Genomic DNA, 25,705 nt, shown 5'->3' on the forward strand with positions numbered 1-25,705 from the left:
CTTCTTCTGAGCCTCACTGCCATCATTTAAATAATGAGGAAATGCTGGCATTGATTACCCAAGGGGTATTGTGAGAATGAGTAGAGATAACATATAATAAAGCACCTGACATTGTACTTACACAGTACTTACACAGTAGGTGCTCACTAAAGGGTACTAATAAGCATTACTATTATACCAGGAATACATTAAACTGCTTCCCCCCAAAATAGTCAACTGTATTAGTTTCAGATCATATTCTATAGCTGTTCTCACAGTGAAAACTTAAAAAGGCTTGCGGTGCCTGGGTGGCTCAGTTGGTTAAGATTCAATCTGTCTCTTGATTTCAGATTGGGTCATGATCTCAGGATCTCATGCATCGAGCTCCATGCTCAGCGGGGAGTCTGCTTGAGATTTTCTCTCTCTCACTCTCTCTCTGCCCCTCCCTCCACTAAAAAATTAAATAATAAATAAATAAAATTAAAAAGGCTAATACTGGGTGCAAACACTTCTGTGGGACCAAAATACATATTTGAAACTTTAGAAACACAGTTAAAATACAAACCAGTTTTACCACACAATTATCATCTAAATTTTTTTGTGTGGAGAAAGAATCCCAAATGAGGGGAAGGCAATCTACTTTTCTAGGTCAGCCAGTTCAAGACTAACCCTATTCCAGCAAGCCCTGATATCTCAATAGGAAAAGATTCACGCTGAAACCTCCTTGCTGAACGAGGTCAGGACACATCATACACCACAGATGTTGAGAAATTTGTCTCAGTATGTAAAAGTGGCAAGAAATGGAGATGGAGCAGTAACTTCCTGCACTCAAAACTGCTCTCTGATTCACAGAGGAAAAAACAGAAGGTCTGAACAGTAAGGAAACAAAATGTCAGAACCCAATGCTTTTGTTTTTTGTTTTTTGTTTTTTTTTTTTTAAGATATTATTTATTTATTTGTCAGAGAGAGAGAGAGAGAGAGAGAGAGAGCAAGCACAGGCAGACAGAATGGCAGGCAGAGGCAGAGGGAGAAGCAGGCTCCCTGATGAGCAAGGAGCCCGATGTGGGACTCGATCCCAGGACGCTGGGATCATGACCTGAGCCGAAGGCAGCTGCTTAACCAACTGAGCCACCCAGTCGTCCCAACCCAATGCTTTTGTATGATGACATCTTAGTATCAGTATCTCAAGAGGCAATCTCATAGGTTATTCCCTTTGATGAGAGAAAAGCCAGGGGATTTCTTATCTGGGACAGGATTTTGTAAATGATGGTAACAAAAGGACCAGATTGGGTCCAGAAGCCTGAGAGAGCAGAAAGCTGAGGCTGAGGCCACTAGATGGAGAGCCAGAGAGCACGGGAGATGTGTGCCTTTTCTTGTCCCAGTCAACTCCTCACAAGTTTGCTCCTTCTAAAATCTCAGAAACGGTCTCCTATTGGGATGAGTCCTGGCCAAGCAGGAATATGTGCAGGACAAGTCTGGGCTTCATCTTAATACATCAACCCAGAGAAGTGAGAAATAAAGCAATTTGCTTGTGTTTGAGACCCCAGCAGATTTGGTCAGAGAGGACTGTGCTGCTCTTGACTGTGGAAATAAAGATTTTGCCTAGAGAAGCAGCCGGGACTTACTGCCTGGGTTCCTCCACCGTGGCCTCTGCACTTTCCTGCTGGGTGATCTTCTTCCTTTCTTCTTTCTCAATCAGTTTTTTCATAGGGTCTTGTAAGCTCTTGATCATGATAATGAAAAGGAAAAAAAGAAAAAAAAAAGATCAATTAAAAAAAACTCAATTGCCTGTGGTCCAGAAACCAAACCTTGAAGTCAAGGTTAGGGGAGGTTATCTTGATCCTATCAAGTAGACAGAAAAGAAATTTTAAATGTTCTCAGACCTGTCCAAGAAATACTAGCCTATAAAGGAGAATTGTTTTGCCACTAGATTTATGCTTTCCGCTTCGTGGTAAGTTATTCAGAAGAAGGCCTTTTGGCTATTGCTAACTTTATTTTCCATCTTCAACATGTAGCAAGATAAACATTCTGTTCTGCTTACAGCCCACACACTGACAGAGTAGAAGCTTTTCTCCCCCAAAGATGAGACAATTTCATTTTATTTTTAATTTTGTTTGCGATTTTATAATCTAAAAACAGCTTTTGAAAAAATAAGAGAAAACAGCACTCTTTTTAAAGGAAAAAAAATACAAAATAGTGGCTTAACATATTCTGACAAGTTAACTCCCACGAGTGGACACAGCAGGTGCATCTGAATCATGTAGATTAAAAATGGGTGGGAATCTGTTTCTGGAACATAATTTCTTGGAGTTACTGTTCTCAAGTTTTATTAAATATTTAAGGAAAGTCTTTTTAAAAATCCAGTGCCTAAAAACTGCACACCAATGGCAAAGCCTGAAAAAGCAAAACATTTCCATTATAACTGAATAATGAGTTATAAAAAGAGACCTCTACTTGTGGTCCTAATTAAGCCACAAACCTACAAATTACACAAGAAACATCTCAAGACACTCATACTGCTTATAATCGTAGAACCTTTAAAATCTGTCCTTTGGACCTTCCTGTCTCATCCTCCTTCCCCTTCCCCATCTTTCTCTTCTCTAGTGTGACCCCCACACAGAAGGTGACAAGCACGTTTCCTACACCAACTCTGACAGATTCATGATGTCTAGATGCAGGCTGGATGGAGATAATTTGGAGACAGAGTCTTTGCAGAGCTGGGCTAGGATGGACGGCGGTGCCGATTATGGACGCCAGGTGGACCCTGGTGTTATGCTCTGTCTCACTCCCTATACAGAATAAATTCCCTATAACACCCAAGTAATTGTGTTACCGTTTTTCTCGAGAACCCGTAGTAATTCCTTATTTTTTTCCACTTGTAGTCTAAACCTGTCTGCCTGATTTGAAAGGTCTTCTAAAATGTGATCCTATCTTACTCTCCCAGATTGCCTCCCACTGGCTTCCAAATGGGAGCTTTCCATTCACATAGACCTATCTCCTCCTCACCTTCTATGTGCTAATTGCTCCCTTCCCACCTTTGTTCATTCTGTTTCTTTACCCAAAAAAGTTCTAACTATGTGTCCACCCTCAAAATTGTGATCAGTCTTTGCAAAGCTCAGATCCATTACTGATATCTTCCTTAAAGCTTCATTCACTAAGCACACCAAATTCAAGAAAGTCCTTCCATCTTCAAAGTGCATTTACAGTCTTATTCATATTTGATTATATCTATTCTGAATTATGTTTTGCTTCTTAAAAAATATTTTTTACATTAGAAAAATAATAGAACCACATGTAGAATGCTTGGAAAACTAAAAAGGAAAAACTATTCATAATTTGATTTTCCCCCCAAAATTAGTTATTATTTACATATATTTCCTTTCTGGTTTTTCATACTCATACTACTTATATATAATTGGAATCATTGCATATAGTTGTCTTCTTAAGCAATATAAGATGTGTCGGTATTTCATAATAAAAAACATTCCTCATCAGAGTAAAGAATATAAAAAAGATTTTGTATATCATAAACATTCAATATTGAATTAAATATACATTCATTCACCATTTTTCTAACATAGGGCCAAGGTTTTTTCACTGAATATATGTGCTATGATTGGAGTTCCGAAGCTTTTTCTTGCATAAAGGACATCCCAAAAGCATTGCCATCATTGGTAATGACTATTTCTGGACATTTAGATTAGTATACTCAGTTGACAAATAATTTGAGAGCATTTACCAGGAGTCAGGTGCTGTTTTGGGTGCTGGAGATACCATAGTGAACAAGACAGACAGAATTACTAGTTAGTGATGAATCTAGGCAGGGAATTAATATAGGGGATGCAAAGTGACTGGGTCACTGCTTCAGTTAGCAAGAACATCCTCTCTTGGAAGTGACATTTCAGCTGAAGTCAGGTGACATGCAGGAGCCATCCATGTGCAGCTCAGGGAGAAATGGAGGCCTGAGGACAAAGGCCTAAAGGAAGGAATAGCTTGACTTGGTCGAGGAACAAAATGAATCCCCTGGGATTATAATGTAGTGGGTAAGAGTACAAGTCTTAGTAGATAAAGATACAGAGGTCAGCAGGGGTCACACAGGGACAACATTTCTTTACTCACATTCATCAATATTTAACATTATGCCCCACTGCCTTCATCATATTATTTTGCCCTTTACATCTCTCCAACACATGACCACTAAATGGGACCCATGATTATCAGCTGGAGGGAGGAATGTGGTAAAGGACAGCACTGGAACAAACAAGGCAACTGGAATATGTAGTCTAGATGTTCTTCTTTTTTAAAATCATACACCCCAAAGCATCTGGTAAAAGCTGGGCATGTGTGTATGTGTATTTTGGAAATATACAAAGGAGAAGTTCAACAGATGTCAAAGACTTACTCTTTTCAATAGATCTGCCAATCACAGCATTTTATTCACACACACACACACACACACACACACACACACACACACACACACACCCCTTCCAGCAGCTTTTTCCCCAAAGAGTGGTCCAACCCTGGTCAAAGTGAAGCCGGGAGTATTTTCGGCTGAGGTTCTGATGGCCCCAAGATGCACTTTTCAATTCTGTGACGCTTTGTCCAGGCCTCCTGGTTTGCTCAATTATCTTCTCATTGCATTTCCTTTTTCTCAGTCAGCACTAGGCAGGGCCGGGACATGTCTGCTCTTGGCCGGCTGTGTCTAGCTGCCATAGCGCTTGCCTAAGCCCCTGAGATGCCCTTGACAGCTCCATGGTTATCATCCCTTCTGTCTCCAGCCCGACCTCCCCTCATAACCACACTCCAGCAGCTCTCAGACAATCCCTTTGTAATGTAAACCACTCCTTCCTTCTTTTCAACCCCTTCCCTGTTGGGCCATTAGCGTGGACTCAATTGTTGTCTCCCTGTCACCACAATCACAGTTAAGTCACTATTGTGTTTCACCAACAGAATGGCTACAGTTCCAATTGCTACTTTATTATTAATAATTCCTGTTACATTTTCTCCTCTCTGCCTGCTATTACCATTGTCCCTATAACAATGTGGCTATTGCTACTCAAGAGAGGTGCTAAATATGTTCTTGTTGATTGATAAATTAATGTACCTAGGGTTAAACTTTAAGGTTAAAAATTATAGCTCTTTAGCTAGGAAGTCAAAGTCTCAGGGGAAAAATAGGAAAAGGCTTAAAGAACCACAAGCAAAATTAATCCCGAGCACCAGTGCTTACTTATGAAATGCTAGAATTCTGAGCTAAGGGGAATCTTACGTGGGGAATCTATCATTAGCTTTATTGAGATATAATTCGTGTACCATAGAATTCACCCATCTAAAGTATATGATTCAGTGTTTTTTGGTATAGACACAGAGTTGTGCAACCATCACCACAGTCAATTTTAGGACATTTTCAAGTGGCATCTTTTGAAGCAAGAGTTTTTTGTTTTTTGTTTTTTTTTTAATTTGACAGACAGAGATCACAAGTAGGCAGAGAGGCAGGCAGAGAGAGAGGAGGAAGCAGGCTCCCCGCAGAGCAGAGAGCCCGATACGGGGCTCGATCCCAGGACCCTGGGATCATGACCTGAGCCGAAGGCAGAGGCTTCAACCCACTGAGCCACCCAGGCGCCCCAAAGCAAGAAAGAGTTTTAAATCAAACTGAATACTCCTCTATTCAGTAAGGGAAAAAAAAAACTCACAACAATATATATGGAATTTGTTTCTTACAAAGATGGCAAATGATACAGATAATAAACTTAGAGGCACTTAGAATCACCATAGAGGACAAATCATGTCCGCTTTCCTCTTTCAACAATCGTTCCTGGGTGTGACTGTCTGATACAGGATATTCTACATGGTGAACCAGTGCTTTCTCCAAAGTTTGGAGAAAACGTCCAAGTGGGGGCCATGGTGGAGGTGAATTCTTCATAGTATTTTAAAGTCCACAACTCAGCTGAAAACACTTAACCTGACAGCATCTGCCAAAGGCAGGGGTGACAGCATTTTCTGTGTGACATGAACACCTGCTCAGGCAAAATGAACCTAAGAGGCCCGGCTGACTGCACAGACTGGACAGGCATCAGATGGAACTATTTTGAATCAGTGGCTGATGGCAGCCACATTCAAATCCACGTCCAGAAACGAAATGTCAAAATACTCTGTTTCTAAATCCCAAACCCACCAGGTTCTTCATTAAAACTGCTTGTGAAAATCACTACATATTAGCAGCAATACAGCATCATACAAGACTGAAAGGTTTTGAACAGAGGAAAGAATGTCTTTAGACTAAGTAACCTTTCTCTGTTTAAGGCTGCCCTGACATGCTAATAGTTTCCATCAATGCTTAAATGGTTTCAGGAAGCACACACACAATATATAAGATCAGCATGACAGAGGAAATGCGCAGACGGAGCTTGCAAAAGTGTCTTAGAAAGGAAACAGCTTAATATAATAATGGGAGTTACTACTTCCTGTATTAGGAAAATAAAAGCAACAGCAACATTCATCTGAATGAAAGCAAAACTACTCAGCAAAACAAATTTCACAGACAAAAGGCTAGCAGCCAACCCTAATACAATGACCTAAGTTTAAGTTTAGCCTTGACAATCAAGTAACATTTTTCCTAATCTTTAATTATGACATTTAATTTTCTTAGGCTACTTTCCATTAATTATGCTGTATGCATATGAAGGTGCCAAATGATTGTCTATAAAAGGAAATGGAAGTGCTGAAAATAGCGAGGCATGGTTAAAAGGCGGTGAAGTCAGTTGGGTGTGTGTATGTTTGTGTTTATATAATTGGTAGCACGTGAGGAATAAAAAGCAGAGGCCTTGATGATGTGTATGACACACACAATTCATGGCCGTTTAGCATGTCCCCAACCTCCCCACCCACACAGTTATGAATCTATAAAGATACCATGCAAGGAGCATTGCTAATCTAGGACCAGAAGGTACTCTTGAATTGTACTGTAGAACGGAAGATTAGAGAAAAATAAACACAATCATAAATAAGATATATTATCTTGTTCTTTAAAATACAATGGAAAATTGTTACTGGGAAGGCATCATGGTGTCCTGGAAATAGATGCACTAGGAAAATAGATCAAGTAGTGCTGTGAAATGGAAAAGGTTCTTCACCCCTTGGGGGCTTCTGTTCACCCTTCAGAACAATGGAGTTCGTGACAAGTATACCTTCCTTGGAATGATGAGGATTAACGGAGATAATACTTCTGCACAGTATCAAGTTCATAGTGAGCAATCAAACTGTGCTTTCTTATCAACAATTTTTAAAGGCCTAAAAGGAATTAGATGTCTTTAAGGTCTCCTCTTGTGTTAGGTACTGCACTCCATGTTTACACATCTCACAGTTCCTGGTTTCCTGATAGGATATGGAGACTCAGGCAAAGTAACTTGCTTAAGGTCATTCAAACATGAAGAGGCAGAAGCAATATTTGATTCCAGGTCTTCAAAATTCTACAACTAGTTAAGAAATAGTATCGAATAGCCGAGCCAAGAACTGAACTCCTTCATATGAAGTGCCCAAGGAGATCAAGGAGACTCCATTCCAAACTCTAAAAGAAGGGTCCTAGGTTCCTAGGTATCTGAGGGACTGACATACAGATAATGTTTTTCACCTATGTGCAAACCTTTGAAATGAAAGTTTATAACTGGACTTTTTTAAAGGTGGCACTTATGCCTTCTCCCGCCCAACTTGCCTCACAGCTGGAAGCACCCCTCTAGAAGAAATGACATGTGGCAGAGTGGGAAAGGCATGAGCACCCCTGTTCCCAGACTATTGCATGCTGGGCATGTGGTCTTGGGCAGATGACTAGACCTTTCTGAGCCTCGGTTTCTTCATTTGAAACATGGTGTGGGGAGGTTACCCAAGTAGACCCAACTTCTCAAGGTTATTTGAGGATAAAATACATGTACTTTCTATATGTTAGTGCTGAACCTAACAATATTATTAATTATAATATCCAACCTTGGCACACTAGAGTCACGCATACCATGACAAATTCTCTGAGACGTTACTTCACCTCACGTTTAGCAGAGTCTCTGGCATTAAGTCACTACCCACATAATGATAATATTTTTCCTTTCCCCTTGAGTAAAAGTAATAGAATGAGAAGAAGTGGAGGATGGAGAGGAACCTTACCATTACGAGGAGAGCCTGAGTTCCCAGCTGCCTGGAAGAACCAAGGCCAGTCATCACAAGGGATGGACGAATTGATGATCAGCCACATTCTGGCTTGTCCCCCTCAGACGTCAGTGGTGGCCATGGTCATGGTCAGCCCCCCTACCCCCTCCTCTCCCATAGACTTGGATGCATCTCAATTTTGCAATGATCTGGCCTGGAGCAGCTTAGGGGAAAAAAACATTCTGCTAAATGCTGTGTAAAGTAATGACACTGAGAAAACTTGAAAGTCTACAAGGATATTCTGGATGTTCGCCATGAATAATTGCCATGTTGGGACTGGCAACTAAAATAGCATTGCAGAGATATTTACCCAATTTTCATAAAAACTATTATGGCTTTATTTTCAAAGCAAGTAACTACAGAGCAGTGTGGCTTGTCGGTAAATGTTCAAGTGATTAACTGAGAAATGTGGAGGTGGGTGGAAGAAGGCTGTTAAGCATACAAATTGGAGAAAAACAAAATTTAGAGACGGATGTTTTTGAATTGTGAAAACTAAAAGCATTTTGGTCTCCAGAATGATGTTCCTTATAACAGTGCTAAGTCCTAGACCCCAAGAGAGAGGAGAGGGAACATTGGCACATCTGTTTCAATGGTTATTTTTGAACATGCCCAGAGTTAGGTTTTCAAATTCGGGTTTCCTTAGTTAAAATCCTGGCACAGGGCAAAAGCCAGTTGCAAAGCCAAAGTGCATTTTTTAAGAATTAGCCCTGTTGCAGGGTGGGAAGCCTCCCTGCCTTTCTTGCTTGCAAGCCTGCCCTGCCCTCTTCTACCCTTGGGGGAATTCTCTCAGCCCAGACCTGGGCCTGCCGGGCCAAAGCACAGTTTTGAAAATGGGGCTGCCAGAGCATTTGTGGCAGTCAGGAAGGGAATAGGTTATCCTGAGCGAGGTCTGTGACGCCTCTCCCACTGCCATTCACAGCCTTGCCTATGAAATTCACTGCAAAAATAATCATCCAGGGTGAAAACAGTTAGTAAGAAAGTAACTTATACTAGGCTACAGAACCTGGCAACCTCAACAAAACTCTCTATCTGTATTGACACTGCCGATGGCTGTCTTCTGGATCCACTACAGAATTCTTGATAAACCCATCCCTCTGTGGGGCCACTGTGAGACCACTGGTGCCACCAGCACTGCCACAGAGCTGGCAAGTGATGAGTCAAAGTTTAAGCCAGGTTTGGCTGTCCGCAGGGCTTCTGACCTTATGTACTTTGCTTTATCTTGTATCCAGAGTCAAACACCTACCTATCTTTCCTGCTAAAAATACTGGAATGGGGGGCACATCACAGAAATCCATTTTACTACTGGCTGTTTTCATTATATACAGGTGCTCTGATCTCTTTTAAAAAAACACAGGAGGACGTGCCTTCCCCTCAAGCAGCTCCCAGTGGGTGTGTCCATTTCTTCAAAGGGCCCCCAGGCCTCACTTCTCTATAAAGACAAGTAACTCAACCCACATAATCAGGGAGAAAAGACCACTGATACAAACAGAACTTTAGATTTTTCAGGGAAAAGCCAACTCCACTCTGGAGGGTTTTTTTCCTTTTGCTTTTGCTTTTGCTTTTTTGTTTTTGTTTTGCCTTCTCTGAAGCCTGTTTTGGATCTCTGGGGAAGTGTGTAAGTAAACGGCATCATAGAAGGATGAGGTAAACATGACCACATCTGAGGGCTGGTAATTTAAGACAGGGCACTGTTTTCCTCCAGACAGCATTTCATTTAGCTTTCTAAAAAAAAAAAAATGCTTTAAACTCATAGTCTAAATTACTTTCTCTAAAAAAGTGACAGTACTTTTGAGATAGGGCTAGAAATATTCCATTCGTATCTCCATGACTATTTCTATCATGTGAAAGTCATTCTCAGATGCTCTGGAATCAGTCTAAAATTAACATATTAATAATAACCCATGCAAAATACCCATGTTTAATAGCATTTTAATGAAACTAAATATTTACTGTTTGAACATACGAGATTAGAACATTGCTTCTTTTATTAGGAACCACTTAAAAAGATGGTTCTCTCCACTTTAAATTTGAGCTTTGCTGCATTCAGATAAAAAAAATGGTAATATTAAAAAAATTTGTAATATTAAATTTCAATGCTAAATTTCCCATAAAGGTAAGATGCTACAAAAATCTATTAATCATAAAACTTAAATGATGAAGGATTATGTCAATAAAGGTACAATTTATAGAACTACATCAAGCCTGAGTAAAAAAGCAATAGCAGTCACATAAAACATTACCACAAAATATTCACAAAATGTCAACACAGTCACTTGGGTATTTTTCAAGTTGTAAGAGGTGGAGACTCAATTCATTTTTACAATAAAATTATTTTGGGAAAGAATAACATATTTTCTAGAGAAAGCTTCATTAGAAATCAAACTTTAAACTTCTGGGGCATGAGTTATATCCCTGTAATTCTGCAGCAAAAGACTCTTCCCTCCAAACAGGATGCATCTAGTGTTTAACACATTAATTATCATCCTTCATCAAGCATAAAACTAACAGTCAGGAAATCCAGCTGCAGTGGCACAATTACCGACACTCAGAATACACCCTGCAGAAAAGAAAACAAATGGGTTGCTTTTCATTAACAGAGCTTGGCCAACCTCTCCAAGGACAATGTTTTCTTTCTAGCCAGAGTCCCAGAAGCATTTTGGGGACGATTTGCTTAGGTAAATCCAGAGAACAAATAAATTGTGAAAATATCTAAATTTCAAAATATCCATTGTCAATATATATATAGTGCCATTCAGAAGAAAATGACATAAATTGAAAATGACTCAATCAAATCAAAATCTCTTAAAAACAAGGCATGTTTAAAAAATATTAGTGCAGGGGCGCCTGGGTGGCTCAGTGGGTTAAAGCCTCCGCCTTCAGCTTGGGTCATGATCCCAGGGTCCTGGGATCGAGCCCCGCATCGGGCTCTCTGCTCAGCAGGGAGCCTGCTTCCTCCTCCCTCTCTGCCTGTCTCTCTGCCTATTTGTGATCTCTGTCTGTCAAATAAATAAATAAAATCTTTAAAAATATGTATATTAGTGCAAAAGGTTGCTAAGTCATTTAATATCTTCATGCTTGATGGCAATAGATAAAGTATTAGTGGTTTTCATTTTTGTGTTTCATGACACACAATATGATATGTAATATGTCTCTATGTATGCAATAATGAGCTGTGTGATAACAGGATTCTATTATATAGGTTTAGGTTCATATAAAGAAAATAATTAGTGACTAGCTTGTGATTCTAATATAACATCATTGAAAAGCCTAGATGACTAGCATTCTAGAAAAGTAATAACAGCCTAGTTTAGTTGGTTGATTACTGGACACTTAACATTCTTAATATTACTATAATTATATTACACTTTAACAGATATATTATTTCTACTGAGTTTATATTACAATTAAACCATAAACTGTTATTTAAACCATAATTTAAGGAAGACTCTGGGGATGTAAAAGGCAATGGATAGTCATGTGCCCAAAATATTTGTAATTATGTCCTGAACCACTGCCATCGAACTTTCACTAACTGCTCTGCCCAGAAATCCTCTAACATAATCAGCTTGATCCTCTCTGCAGGATAAATATCATGGCAACAATTAAAGAGCCATATTTTCCTCGGCACAGGAGGCCAGGGAGACACATAAGGATTATTCCATGCTTGTGGCACAACTTCAATTTCATACTGTACTTTATATGCAATTAACTCAAATGTGAACTTCTTTTAAATTGTATTTGCAGAAGGCGTCAAGCCATCTTCCCCCTAGCTATTTGAGTTACGTAGTTGTCTTTCAAAAGACAAACTTTGAAATTGTATTTATTATAAAATAAAATCTGATGCAAATACCGACCCTAAAACTTAAAACTCTCTGCCTTATCAAAGAGTGATGGGATTCTGTTCAGGCCTGTATAAGATGTGAAGAGTGTAAGTCTTTTTATATCATTTTAATCAACCTGGCTTGGTCAGGATAGCTGCTTCCTAAGGTGCTGGAAGTGGTACTAAATTATGGGGAAGGAATACAGTCCTACCAACAATGGTAATATTGCTGATGGGAAAAGAAAGGCTTTGTGTTCACTGGATACAGAACATTTGGCTTGACAAAGGAGGATACGTAAGAAAGAAAAGGTCCCACCCTTCAAGTGCTTACAGTCCAGCTGACAGCAAAAAAGAGGCACATTCTGAATCTGGTTACCATGCAGCATGTCAGCGAGTGCCAATAAATGAGCAAATGACCAGCTGACGGGAGGATTATGAAGAACAAACCTCACTGGCCAGATGTCCTGTCTGGAGTTAGGGCAGGTGCATCTCAAGGTGAGTGAACTAGTTTGGGTTCCTCTTGGGACTTTCATTTAAAGGGCCAGGGTCTTAAAATTTCTGTCTTAGTAGTTTATAGATGCAGTGACATTATAAACATCTCAAAATCAGATGTTTTAAAGCGAGCAAGCAAACATACAAAAAGCAACCAAAAAACAAAAACAAACAAACAAAACCTTTTTAATGCTTTCTCAAGCAAGGTGATGATTTATTTACAAATTGCCTGAAAAATTAGAAGGAAGGTAATTTCAAGGTGATCTTTAACAAGTTCTTTCCTGATCTTTTTTCCCCAAAGATATGACCTAGCAACAAAGTACTTAGTTTTCTCTCATTCTCAAAATCCTTTTGGAACCCAAGTCACTTTCTTCTTGACATGCATTCTCCCTTAGCAATGAAAATGATTGCACATTCAGTTGCAATCCTGAGCATCAGATATTTTGCTTATATCCCCTTTGAGTTGAGAAATCACTGAGTTTAACATTGCTTTTTCTAAATTTTTTTTTTTTTTTTAGATTTTTATTTTATTTTATCTGACAGATAGAGATCACAAGTAGTCAGAGAGGCAGGCAGAGAGAGAGAGAGGAGGAAGCAGGCTCCCTGCCGAGCAGAGAGCCCGATGCGGGGCTCGATCCCAGAATCCCGGGATCATGACCTGAGCCGAAGGCAGAGGCTTTAATCCACTGAGCCACCCAGGTGCCCCTAACATTGCTTTTTCAACTGGAAAATATTCCTGTAGTCCTATGGAAAAAAATCTAATTCTGCATTAGATGATACAGAATAAAATGACATTTGTCAGAAGTAACAGAGGAAAGGAAAATACCTTTTCCAAGTGAACATATGTGAATTTAATAATTAAAAAGTAATAGACTATACTAGACTTGTACAAACTTCCTTTTAACAGCATCATATAAGTCATTTAAAGATTTTTTTTAATTTATTTATTTGACAGAGAGAGAGATCACAAGTAGGCAGAGAGGCAGGCACAGAGAGAGAGAGGGGGAAGCAGGCTTCCTGCTGAGCAGAGAGCCCAATACAAGTCATTTAAAGAAGCAGGACCAGTTCCCACAATTCACCTTCCAGTAATATGTACCCCAAGGTTCCAGCTGTGTTTTTGTATTACTGTGATGAACACTGGTGCAGTAAAAGACTATACTGGGGGCATGGTTTCTTCTTTGACATTGGGAGTCTGTTGTAATCATGATGATTGCTGCCATGGACACTCTCTGATGTAAACAAAACATTACTTTTCATAAGATTTTCTAATGGCCTCTCTAGCTTTCATACCTTTAGCGTAGTGAATTCATATGGTTGGTAACCTTTGAAGCTCTCGTGGATGGCTGCCATAGTATGAGAAGTTTTCTCCCAAAAATGAAGCAGAGTGGTCTGTAAGGAAAGACAGTACAGTTATTAATGTTTCGAACTCCCAGTTCTAAGCCATAGGCCCTAGAGAAGGTTGCCCATCTGTGGCTTTTGAGGCCCTCCCAAACAGGATTCCAGCTCATTTCTGCAGCCTTGTTTTCCATTATGCACCTCCTTACACCTTGTATTTCAGACAAACTAAATGCTTCCCAGGTCCCCCAGGACTGCCTCCCATGGCTAATAATGCTCCACCATTTTGGGACATTGTTCTGTTTTTTTTTTTGTTTGGGTTTTTTTTTTTTTTTTTTGGTACTTGTCCTGTGTGATTCATCCCCCAAAACCCAGGGATCACGATCAATCTGCTTTTGTGATCCCTCCACTGATTCAATTTGTCCCTCTTCAAACCCTCACTGGATTGTGTAGAACTTATTTCACTTAGCACTCACACCTGCTTTTTCCTTAAAATACAGAAACAATATAGTCAGACTGTATATCCCTACCTCTGATTTTCTTCTGAAACTTTAAATTCCTTGAGGACAGGGAATTTGGTCTTATTACTTTTTACATTCCCTACAACACCCAGGATCTAGCCTCCCATACTCAGTTGGTACCCAATAGCCCTGTTGTTGGATATAAGAACTATCATAAAGGAACTCAAGCTAGAAGGAGACAAAAATTAATAGTTCCTTGAATTATGACAACCTCATGAGTAAGTGGATGGTGCCACGAGAAATAGAGGCCACACATGGAGTTAATTCAGAGGAGGCTTTCTGAAGGACGTGATACTCAGAATGATATATCAAACAGAGGGGACTATGGAAAGGTACAATGGAAGGGAAAGGCACTCAGGCAGACGGAACCACCTAAGTAAGTGCAGGAAGGTGAGAAAGTGCAGTGTGTGAACAGGAAAGAGCTAATATTCAGTTTGAGCACACTGTAGGTCTACTAGAAGGGAGAAGTGTGGAAAGTAAATTGGGGGCAAGACATTCAGAACTTCATAATGCCTAAACCATACTTTTAGCTCCAACACCATCTTTCTGTCCCCCTAAACCTCATAACATTCTTGGTTTGTTGTAACCAACATCACTTTTTTTTTTTTTTTTACCTGGTATGTTGCTAGCATATGAGACAACAGATTGCATCGGCTTGCTCCAAGAAGATCCACTTTCTGACATACATCCATCTTCAACTTGTCAAAGCTTTTTTTGGCAAGACGTACTTGTGTTTGTACCTATGAAAGTAAAAGGGGACTTTTGAACCACTTAGACTCGTAAGTGGTTAAAATTTGCCAGTGAGGGAAGACCCATAGTGGGCTTCCCTCTCTCATACAAGAAAACACCTTTGAAAATTGCAGGCAAGTGAGAGGTTCCCACAACATCCGTACTTTACCACCGAAGGACTTCAACAACAGCTCTGCAAATGATGATATTACAGTAGATTTGCCATCCTATTTTTGTCAGTCAAAAGTTAAAATTCCTCTCTTCTCAGAGCATTCACTAAATGACCACAGTGGGCAGAAGTCTGGAAACATGCATGGTGGCAAGGGAATAACCTTCACCCTGTTGTTTTTTCCCTATGTTTCTTTGAAGCTGACTTCCCATATATTCTTCAAACAGCTTCACTAATGCTAGCATCTTACATAACACAGTACATTTGTTAAAAATAAGAAAGCAACACTGACACAATCCTATTATCTAAACAACAGACTTTTATTTAGATTTGACAAGCTTTTCCACTGATGTCTTTTCTGTTCCAAGATCCAACTGAGGATACCACATAAGAGAAATGTAACACAGCCTAAAAAGCTGGTAAACTTTTCAACTTTTTATTACTGAGTATGTACACAAGCAATTCTCCCCCCATCCCTCAGCCATGCAATAGTTCAAAATAGAGTGAGGTCAGTAAAAGATTCAAAAATGTCAATTCTATACATTATTTGATAATAAAATGGAAGATTTTAAGGGGCGCCTGGGTGGCCCAGTCGGTTAAGCCTCGGACTCTTGATTCCATTTCAGGTCATGGTCTCAGGGTTGTGGGATCGAGCCCCTCATTGGGCTCCATGTTCAGTGCAGTCTGCTTGTCCCTCTCCCTTCCTTCCTCCCCTCCCCCCATCATGCTTGTGCATGCTCTCTCTAAAATAAATACATCTTTTAAAAATAGGTTTTAAAAATAATATAGCTACATTAAAAAGGGTAAAGTCACAATTTCTCCTTCCTCCAATCTGAAGCATCACCACACTATTTCAACCAGGGAAAGCCAGCCAAATACCAAATATTTTACTTCAGACAATTCAGGCAGTTGTAGTTACCAGGTAGGTAACTGCAACCTGGGAGTAATGTTGACTCATTAGTGATAGTTCTTTACCAGGAGGCAAGGATGATGTCTACCTCGATCACCATCGCATGATCAGCACCTGGTGACCTGGTACAGAGTAGGTGCTGAGTATATATTTGGTGACTGAATGAAGAAATTTTCCAGGCTACTTCAAAAGGTAAAATGCCTAAGTACCATTTTAAGTATAACCTTTAAAGTTGTTTTAGAAATGATTTTATTTTTGTAATAAAAATAAACATGAAGATTATTTGATATAAAACAGTTTTTATATTTGATATAAAACTGATACTACTACTAATATTCACAGTTTACAAGATTATGGGGCATTATATAGTAATAGTGACAAATGGTACAGTTGTTACCATTTGTAACAATTTAACAATTGAAGCAATTTAACAATAGATACAATTCACAATTAATATAATTGATACAACTGAATAATTAATACAATTCACTCACCACATGCCAGTCATTCTCTTTTAGCCTCTGTTATTACCATCTCTGACTGCTGAGGGTAAGAGGATTCATCTGTGGAAGTAACTAGTGAGCAAGGCTGCCATTCTAGATTAGCCTGCCTAACTCTAAAGCCATACTATTCTGCCTCTCAAGCAACTTACACTGGTCACTGGAAAATCAAGAAGCTCAAAATTATGATTCTACTCAGAAACCCAATTCTATAGAATTGGAAAACAATGAGCCAATGCATTTAACACCATTTTGATAGGATTAATATCCTATATGAATAAGGTCTTGAATCTGTAGCTATATAAAACATTTCCTTAGAATTCCTCTGAATTTCTGGTCTACATGGCCAGGAAAACCAGAGCATAGAAGCCATCTAGGTGCTCCCAAACTGACTACACCATAAGTTTAAATAAATCCCAGAGCTTGACCATTTCCCACTGTAAAGTGGAGAAACTAGAGGCAAAGATGCTTGGGAGCACAGACTATAAAATGAATTTAGAATTAGTTAAAAGTAGTGATTTTCTATCTTCCTTTGAGAGGACTAAGGAGACACAAAAAAGAAGACCCAAGGTCCAGCTTCGTGCAGTGGCAGTATTGAAGCCAATGAGGTTTATCCGAGGCATGGTTATTGCTAATTGAAAACTCAAGTTCTAGAGGGAAGACATGGGAGAGTGTGAAGAAAAAGATGTCTCAAAGCATTTGAGATCCTCACTGCAAGCCCCCACTGGTTCACCAGTTGCTCAAGCCAGGAAGACTTCCTCAGCTGGGATCCTGAGAGGCATCTGTCTCCACCCTTTTCTTCTAAAGGGCAAGATGAATATGGGTATGAACTTTCACATATGCATTCATTCAGCACATATTTGGTGAGCACCTATTATGGTGTCAGCATTACTGCTAGGCACTGGGGCCTCTATAAAGGAGTAAGTCTTGAGTCAGTAAATAAATTAACTAATAATGAATGAATGAATGAATGAATGAAGCAATGGGTCAGTAAATACTTATGCATGAATGCACTTAGGAATAAAGACCCTCTAGTCTTCTAGAGAAGACGGACAGATTAGCAACTATATTATAATACAATGGGAAAAATACAATAAAACTAAGACTGCAGAACAGAGGTAGTACAGTGAAGGGATTGATTAAAGCTAGGGGTGGTGTAGGGCATGAGGGTAGGTTGATGTCATTAAAGCCCCTAATACTGGCCTCCCACCTTTGCCCTTTAACTTTGTAGGCTCCTCCCACTGTGCTGACTCGGGGCTTGGCATGTGACTTGCTTTGGCCAGTGAGATGTTAACAAATGTGATGAAACTGGAAGCTTGGAAGAAAAGCTAGCATGTTTCCACTTTCTTGCTTCTATGAGATGGTCATGAGAACATGCCCAGGCCATCCTGAGAATATGCCTGGGCTGGCCAGCTGGAGGGCTATGAGAGTCTTGTGCATGCAAGAGACTCAAGGAGGGGAGCCCAGTTGTCCCAACAGATTAGCCTTTGGCCAGCTGACCCACAGACATGTGAGGGAGGCCACCCATAATGAGCAGAAGCCCTTCCTACCCCATAGCTGACCACATACTCAGGAGTGAGCCTAGCAGAAACCAGAATTGCCCTGTTAACCCAAAGACTTGTGAGTGATAAGAAATGCTTATTGTCTTAAGATATTGAATGTTAAGATGGGATCAGGAGGGAGACCAACCATAAAAGACTCAATCTCACGAAACAAACTGAGGGTTGCTGGGTGTGTGGGGGGTAGGGATAGGGTGGCTGGGTTATGGACATTGGGGAGGGTATGTGCTATGGTGAGTGCTGTGAAGTGTGTAAGCCTGATGATTCATGGACCTGTACCCCTGGGGCAAATAATACATTATGTGTTAATAAAAAAAAGATACTGTTAAGAGTTGCTTATTTCACAGTATTGTGGCCACAGATAACTGATATAAATGATAAGCAGGTGAACAATAAAGGCTTCTGAGATGGGGGGGAGATATCTGAGCATGAATAGGAGTAAAAACAATAAATACAAGATATCCACAAGACTGGCCTACTAATGGGGAGGCTCGAGATCTTCTAATTAAATGTAAATTAATTTGGGGGGCTGTAGATTTTGTTTTTTCCTTTACGTAGATATTCTTTCATCCTATAAGAAAACTTACTTCAGTTGCCTATAACATAAAGCTCATGAATTAATATACTTTGAAATGTGCCTTATTTTGTTTAAATTTTGTAAAGTAATTTTAGAAACCTAGAAGAAGACTTCAACACTTGACCCAATAAGTTCTGAAAGGCCATATGTTTTGTGTGTCAACAATGATTATTAAAATACTTAATGCACTGCTGAGTTACCAAATGTTGAGTCCTTTCCCTGCCAAACAAGGAGGATGTTACACTGTTGGGCATTTCGAATATGGTAAAGTTCATTTAATATTTTGTGCTCCATGTCTACTCTCTAAAACACATTTCCAGTCTGCAGCCTGAGGACAAAGCACTGAGGACACAGTCAATCATAGGCCACCATCAAGAGTCTAATTTCATATGCCTCCAGATGCAATTAAGTAAAAGTGTTTTGATTATTATTCTTTCAATCCCAGATAAATTATATTCAATTACATAAACATCTTGAGGAACTCCTGTGGGTGTCAAGGTTCTTTAAAAATATCTTCAAATAAATGTACCCTTTGTCTATTTCTTAGTTTTATTTGTTGCCCCACCTTTCTCCTCTTATTCTCTAAGCTCTAGGAAATGATCACGCATATTAAACTCCCTTTAGTGTGAGTCCTGCCTTCCCCAGGCTGTAGAAATTCAATTTACCAGAGAAGGGAGCAATGTCTTCAGTGCCAAAACTACAGGGCATTTCTCTGTACTTATTTCTCCTAACCTGAAATTCTACCTCTTAGCCCCAACTTGAACTACATATGGTGAACTCAAATCTATCTATCCTCTTATTTCAATCTGACTGCCCCATCCATTGGGAAAGGTCTTCATACTGCTCCACAACCAAATAATCTGAGAGTGGTTTTTGAATTTTTTTGTGTGTGTTTTCTTTCATTAAAAAAAAAAAAAAAAATAGAGGCGCCTGGGTGGCTCAGTGGGTTAAGGCTTCTGCCTTCAGCTCAGGTCATGATCCCAGGGTCCTGGGATCGAGCCTCGCATCGGGCTCTCTGCTCGGCAGGAAGCCTGCTTCCTCCTCTCTCTGACTGCCTCTCTGCCTACTTGTAATCTGTCAAATAAATAAATAAAATCTTAAAAAAAAAAAAAAGCAAAACTACAGTCCTACTCTTACTTTTACATTTTCTTCCAGGAAATGGCTCTGCCTCCCACCATCCATCCATCCAATCATTTAGCAAATATTCACCAAGTACATTCTACATGCTGGTAGTAGTGAGTAAAACAGAGGTGGTCTCTGCCCTCATGGAGCTGACAGTCCAGTGGGGGTTTTCACATCAGTGAGGGCAATATATCAAACTGAATGAAGGAAAGCCATACTGCCCCACAAGAATGATTTACTAAGGTATCTGACCAAGAGAACATTCTCCAAGAAAGCAGTGCTCAAATTCTATTCAGGACTGAACATGATTAATTATGTGAGAATACGCCAGCAGAGAAAGGAGTATATGCAAAGGCCCTGGGGTGAGGGCAATAATGTAGGTCCCTGAAAGCAGTGTAGCAGAAGGATGGTAGGAAATGAGGCAAGAGAGGTGGGCTGGGGCACATCCTAGAGCAGAGACCTTGGAGGCATATGCTTAGGATTTTATTTTTATCCTAAAAGTGGCAGAAAGACAATGGAGGCCTTTAAGCATGGGAGAGACAGAATTTTATTTTCAGTTTAAAAAGTCCACTCATTATGGTATGAAGATGGATTGGAGGAAGGAGATGAGTGTAGATGAGGGTGGAATCAAGGGGAGAGATGATGGTGATTTTAGAGTTGGGTAGTGATACTGATATACAGAAAAGAAAATGCTCTGATTCCAGAGATAATTAGGGGGTAAAACAGGCAGGACCTAGTGAGGGATTTGATGTTGAGGGTGTGGAGGATAACTCCTATGGATCTAACCACTCCAAATCCAGTATCATTATCTAACTTGCTTTTCCACCAGATGTTTCTACTCATATCAACTTCTCACAGATACCTCACACCACATCAAAATTCTTGGTTTCTTTCCCAACCAGCTCTCAATACTCCTCCCTCATTAAAATGGATTTGTTCACCATATTTTCCTCTGGGGCAGTGATCCTACATCCAGAGAAAATTTTTAAGATCAGAGAATATACCAATTATTTATTTTGGCTTTTGGTTATAAGATGCCACAAGAGAAAGTCTAGCCCATCTGAAGTCACTTGGAGAACAAAAGGTCAGATATTTGGCTTCGTTAAAAGATCTTTTTTTCTGGCCAATGAACCAAGACCTCTTGAGGGTAAGAGAACCAAACACCTTCCTGAATCACTTTACTGTATCACTTGATTGCATCATACACTTAGCCATTGGTGAGAAGAGCAATTTTGACACTGTATTATGCATGGAAGCATGTCTAAGAGACTGTGTGCACCATGCATGTGTGTAGGCAGCCAACCGTTGACTTAGGAGCAATCTGTTTTTTGGTCTTCCCTCAAAAAAATCCTCCCTCCATTTTGAAAAAATATTCCTTCCCTTTATTCTGATCATGTGGTTTAAATGGGAGCTGGTATATTCTTTTATAGGGCATTTCTTCACTCCCACAGTGGCCCAGAGAAGGCCATCTTAACCCAAGTTGAGTCAATCATAACACTTCATGGTTGCCTGATTCAGGGAAAGGCGTCTGATTCCAGCTGGATGAATCAGAGCCCTTTTTAAAGGATTTTTGAACTTGGAACAAGAGTTTCATATCAATGGAATAATACAATTTAGTCTAGTCTTTTTGTGGCTGGATTCTTTCACTCAGCATAATCCCTTTGAGATCAGTGTTGTTGCATATGTTAGCATTGTGTTCTTTCTTATTTCTGACTAGTATTTAATTGCATGGATACAGTGTAATTTGTATATTCATTTGGGTTTGGCTATTTTGAATAAAGTTGCTGTAAACATTTGAGCATAAGTCTTTGTATGGACATGTTTTTCATTTCTCTTAGGCAAATATCTAGGAGTAGGAATGTTAGGTCTTTTAGTAACTGTGTATTTAATTTTATAAAAAATTGCCAAACTGTTTTCCAAAGTAACTATCATTTTGCATTCCCGCCAATAACGAATCCAAGTTCCATTTGTTCCACATCCTCATTAACACTTGGTATTTTCAGTCTTTTAAGTTCTAGCCATTCTAATGAATGTGTAGTCATAGTCATTATGATTTTAATTTGCATTTCTCTAATGACTAAAGATGTTGAAATTCTTTTTATGTCTTATTTGCCACTTGCATATCTTTAGTAATGTGCTTATTCAAATCTTTCCACTTCTTTAAAAATTAGGTTTGCCTTTTTATTACTAAGTTATGAGTTCCTCATGTTCTAAATATAAATCCATTATCAGGCATAAACTCGAAAATATTTTCTTTAAATCTTTAACTTGCTTTTCACTTTTTCTTTCTTTTTTGTCTTCAAGTTTTTTTTTAAATTTGTTTTTATTGAAGTGTAATAGATACACAATATCCTATTTGTTTGAGGTGTACATCAGAGTGATTCAATATTTTTGTACATTACAAACTGATTCCTACAATAACCCTTTCGTTAGCTTAATAGTGCCTTTTGAAGAGAAAAGTTTTAAATTTTGATTATACCTAATTGGTTTTATATTTTCCAGTTTTTGTGTCTTATCAAACCATTCCCTAACCTAACATCATAAAGATATTTTTCCTGTGCTTTTTCTCCTGGAAATTTAATATTTTTAGCTATTACATTTAGTTCTATGATCCAGTTCAAGTTAACCTCTGTAGATGGTGTGAGGCAGGGATATTGGTTCATTTTGTTTTCCCCAGAAGTGGATAACCAGTTGTTTCAGGACCATTTGTTGAAAAATTATCCAATTGTCCATTACATTGTCTCTACATTTTTGGCAAAAATCAACAAGCCTTTATTAAAGTGTGGATCCATTTCTGGGCTTCTTCATGTATTATTTGATCTATATGTCTATCCTTATACCAACGCCACACTATCTTGATTACTGTAGTTTTATAATGAGTCTTTAAGTCAAGTAGTATAAACCCAATGACATTTTCTTTTTTCTTTTTGTTTTGGTTGTTCCGGGTTCTTCATATTTCTATACATATCTTTGGGACAGCTTCTCCATTTCTTCAAAAAAGCCTTCATGCTATTGATAGGATTACACTGAAGCTACAGATTTACTTGGAATTGACATATTAACAATATCTTTAGGCTGAGGAAATGGTTTATCTTTATGTTTACTGAGTCTTTTAAAATTTTCCAGCATTTTGTTTGGTTGATGTTAGTGTTTGGTTGATGTCAGGCCTTGACATTTTATTAAATTTATTGTAAAATATTTCATATTTTTGATGCCATAAAAACATAAATTTAGAGTTCCAATTGCTCACTAAACATAAAGTTAATTTTTGGGCACCTGGGTGGCTCAGTGGGTTAAAGCCTCTGCCTTTGGCTCGGGTCATGATCCCAGGGTCTTGGGATCGAGCCCCACATAGGGCTCTCTGCTCTGAGTGAAGCCTGCTTCCTCCTCTCTCTCTGCCTGCCTCTCTGCCTGCTTGTGATCTCTGTCTGTCAAATAAATAAATAAAATCTTAAAATATATATATATATAATTAATTTTTATAACCTAATCTTGCATTCTATGATCTTTTTAAATTCAATTATTAGTTTTAAAAGATTTTTTTTGGGAGGTTCCTTAGGATATCGTCTCTAGATAAATAGATAGATGGACTGATTGATGGAATTATGGATCTGTGTAATATATCACATTATCTAAGATTATAGGCAGTTTTCCTTCTTCCTTTCCAATTTATATGTCTTTATTTACTTTTCTTGCCTTATTGTACAGTTTTGATAATGCCAAAAAGAAGCTGGTGTGAGCAAGCATACTCGCCTTGCTCCTGATCTTGGGTTGGGATGGGGGCGAGGGTTTAGTATTTCATAATTAAGTATGATATTAGCTGTACATTTTTCATACATGCCCAATGACAGATTGAATATGTTCTCTTCTAATTTTAGTTTGTTGACAATTTTTATAAAAAATAGATATTGGATTTTATCAAATGCTTTTTCTAGCCCCACTGTAATAATCATATAGTGTGGTTTTGGTCTTTTCACATAGCAAATTACGTTTACTGATTTTAAATTGATCTCCATTCCTTGGAGTACCATATTTCGTCAAGATTATATTACTTCCTGGTAAAAGTCCTTATTCTGAAGTCTATTTTGTCTAAATTAATATAGCCATTTCAGAATTCTTTTGATTAGGATTTACAGGTGATATATTAATCTTTTTACTTAAAAAAATCTTTTTTACTTTTAATGTATCTGTATCTTTATATTTAAAGTGAGTCCTTTGGGTGCCTGGGTGGCTCAGTGGATTAAAGCTTCTGCCTTTGGCTCAGGTCATGATCTCAGGGTTCTGATATTGAGTCCTGCATTGGGCTCTCCGCTCAGCAGGGAGCCTGTTTCCCTCTCTCTCTGCCTGCCTCTCTGCCTACTTGTGATCTCTCTCTCTGTCAAATAAATATGTAAATATTTTTTAAAAAAAGAGTCCTGAGACTAGACCTAGCTTAATTTTGTTTTTTTAAAATCCAATATCTAACTCATTTTTACCCATTTTATCTAATAGAGCATGATATGAGACTTACAAATTATTATAAATAAGACAAAATGGTGTTAGTCTGGTGTTCAAGTGAATCCATTCAGCTTCAGAACAATTCCAATTTTTTCTAAGTCCTTAAATCTATTTATAGTGTAATCAGATCTAAATTTGATGAAGAATCAGAGTGAAATTTACTGTAGTGAATTTTTGAGTTTTTAGTATTCTCTTTTACAAATAGGATATTCTTTCTTATTGTGTAATTTCTGCCATCTCTGATTTCCCAAAGCTTACTAGCAGTATTTCTAGACTTGGATACATAAGTTCTTTCTGTGACATAATCCATCTAAGTGTATTTAAATATATTTAATATGTATTAGCCACTTTTACAGACTGAGCTTCAAGTTTTCTTTAAGAGTGACTTTCTATCCTTTCCAGTTTTAACACCACTTCCCTTAATGGCAATGAAAATACAATAGAAGTTTAGTAGTTCTGCTTTCTTTGCCTTCATCATTAACATTAGACTATTCAAAAATACATTTTCTAGTTCTGTCCACAGTAAAGGTCAAAAGTGATGGCTAAATTAGAAGTAATGAGGATCCTTAGCACCCAGACTATGGTCTCTAACTACCATGTCTCTTCTTTCTCTCTTTTTAAAGATTTTATTTATTTGACAGAGAGAGAGAGAGAGAGAGAGAGAAAGAGAGTGCACAAGCAGGGGGAGTGGCAGGCAGAGGGAGAGAAGAAGCAGGTTCCCTGAGAAGCAGGGAGCTCGATGAGGTGCTTAATCCCAGGAACCTGGGATCATGACCTGAGCCAAAGGAAGACACTTCACCAATTAAGCCACCCAGGTGCCCCTACCATGTCTCTCTTTAAAGGGATACTTGTCAAAATGGCTGATTCTAGGTCTAGTGCAAGATATATAAGATGATCCTGAAATATTTAGTTGTATAAGAAAGCAAGTTAGACACTACCAGGATTATGCCAAAAGGACCCAAGAGTCAACCTGAAGAGGCTCTCACTAGCCAAAGTTAAGACAATTTGAGCATCAATAAAGTGTTATAGGCAACAGTGAAGACCCATCAAACATATTCAAGTCTATGAATTCATAATGATACTTAAAAAGAAGGAAATGAACAAACTAACTGAAAACCAAAAGACCTCATTGGGCACCTGTTGAAAATGCCAAGTGAACCAACTCAGTATTTTGACAAAGGACCAAACATTTATACTGACTTCCCTGTCCATATGTGGTAGCAGGATGACCTGATAGTTGATGAGGGAAAAGTTATTCATTAATGAGCCATTCAAATTTATTAACAGAGAAGGAATATG

At 38.7% G+C, this 25,705-nt stretch overlaps 1 protein-coding gene across 5 annotated transcripts in view; it reads right to left on the minus strand.

The window, feature by feature from the left end:
• LOC111147277 (islet cell autoantigen 1) overlaps positions 1-25,705 on the minus strand; it is a 143,256-nt gene that overhangs the window by 27,002 nt on the left and 90,549 nt on the right. For all 5 annotated transcript variants that reach the window (XM_022503221.1, XM_022503226.1, XM_022503225.1 and 2 more), the window contains 3 exons: positions 14,958-15,083; positions 13,778-13,876; positions 1,605-1,702 (listed from right to left, as the gene is read on the minus strand). In XM_022503221.1, coding sequence (XP_022358929.1) covers positions 1,605-1,702; positions 13,778-13,876; positions 14,958-15,083 — 323 coding nt within the window. The remainder of the gene's footprint in view (positions 1-1,604; positions 1,703-13,777; positions 13,877-14,957; positions 15,084-25,705) is intronic.

The sequence above is a fragment of the Enhydra lutris genome, unplaced genomic scaffold (genome assembly GCF_002288905.1).
Source record: "Enhydra lutris kenyoni isolate GAN:26980312 unplaced genomic scaffold, ASM228890v2 scaffoldscaffold16, whole genome shotgun sequence".
In the NCBI taxonomy this organism is placed as follows: Eukaryota; Metazoa; Chordata; class Mammalia; order Carnivora; family Mustelidae; genus Enhydra; species Enhydra lutris.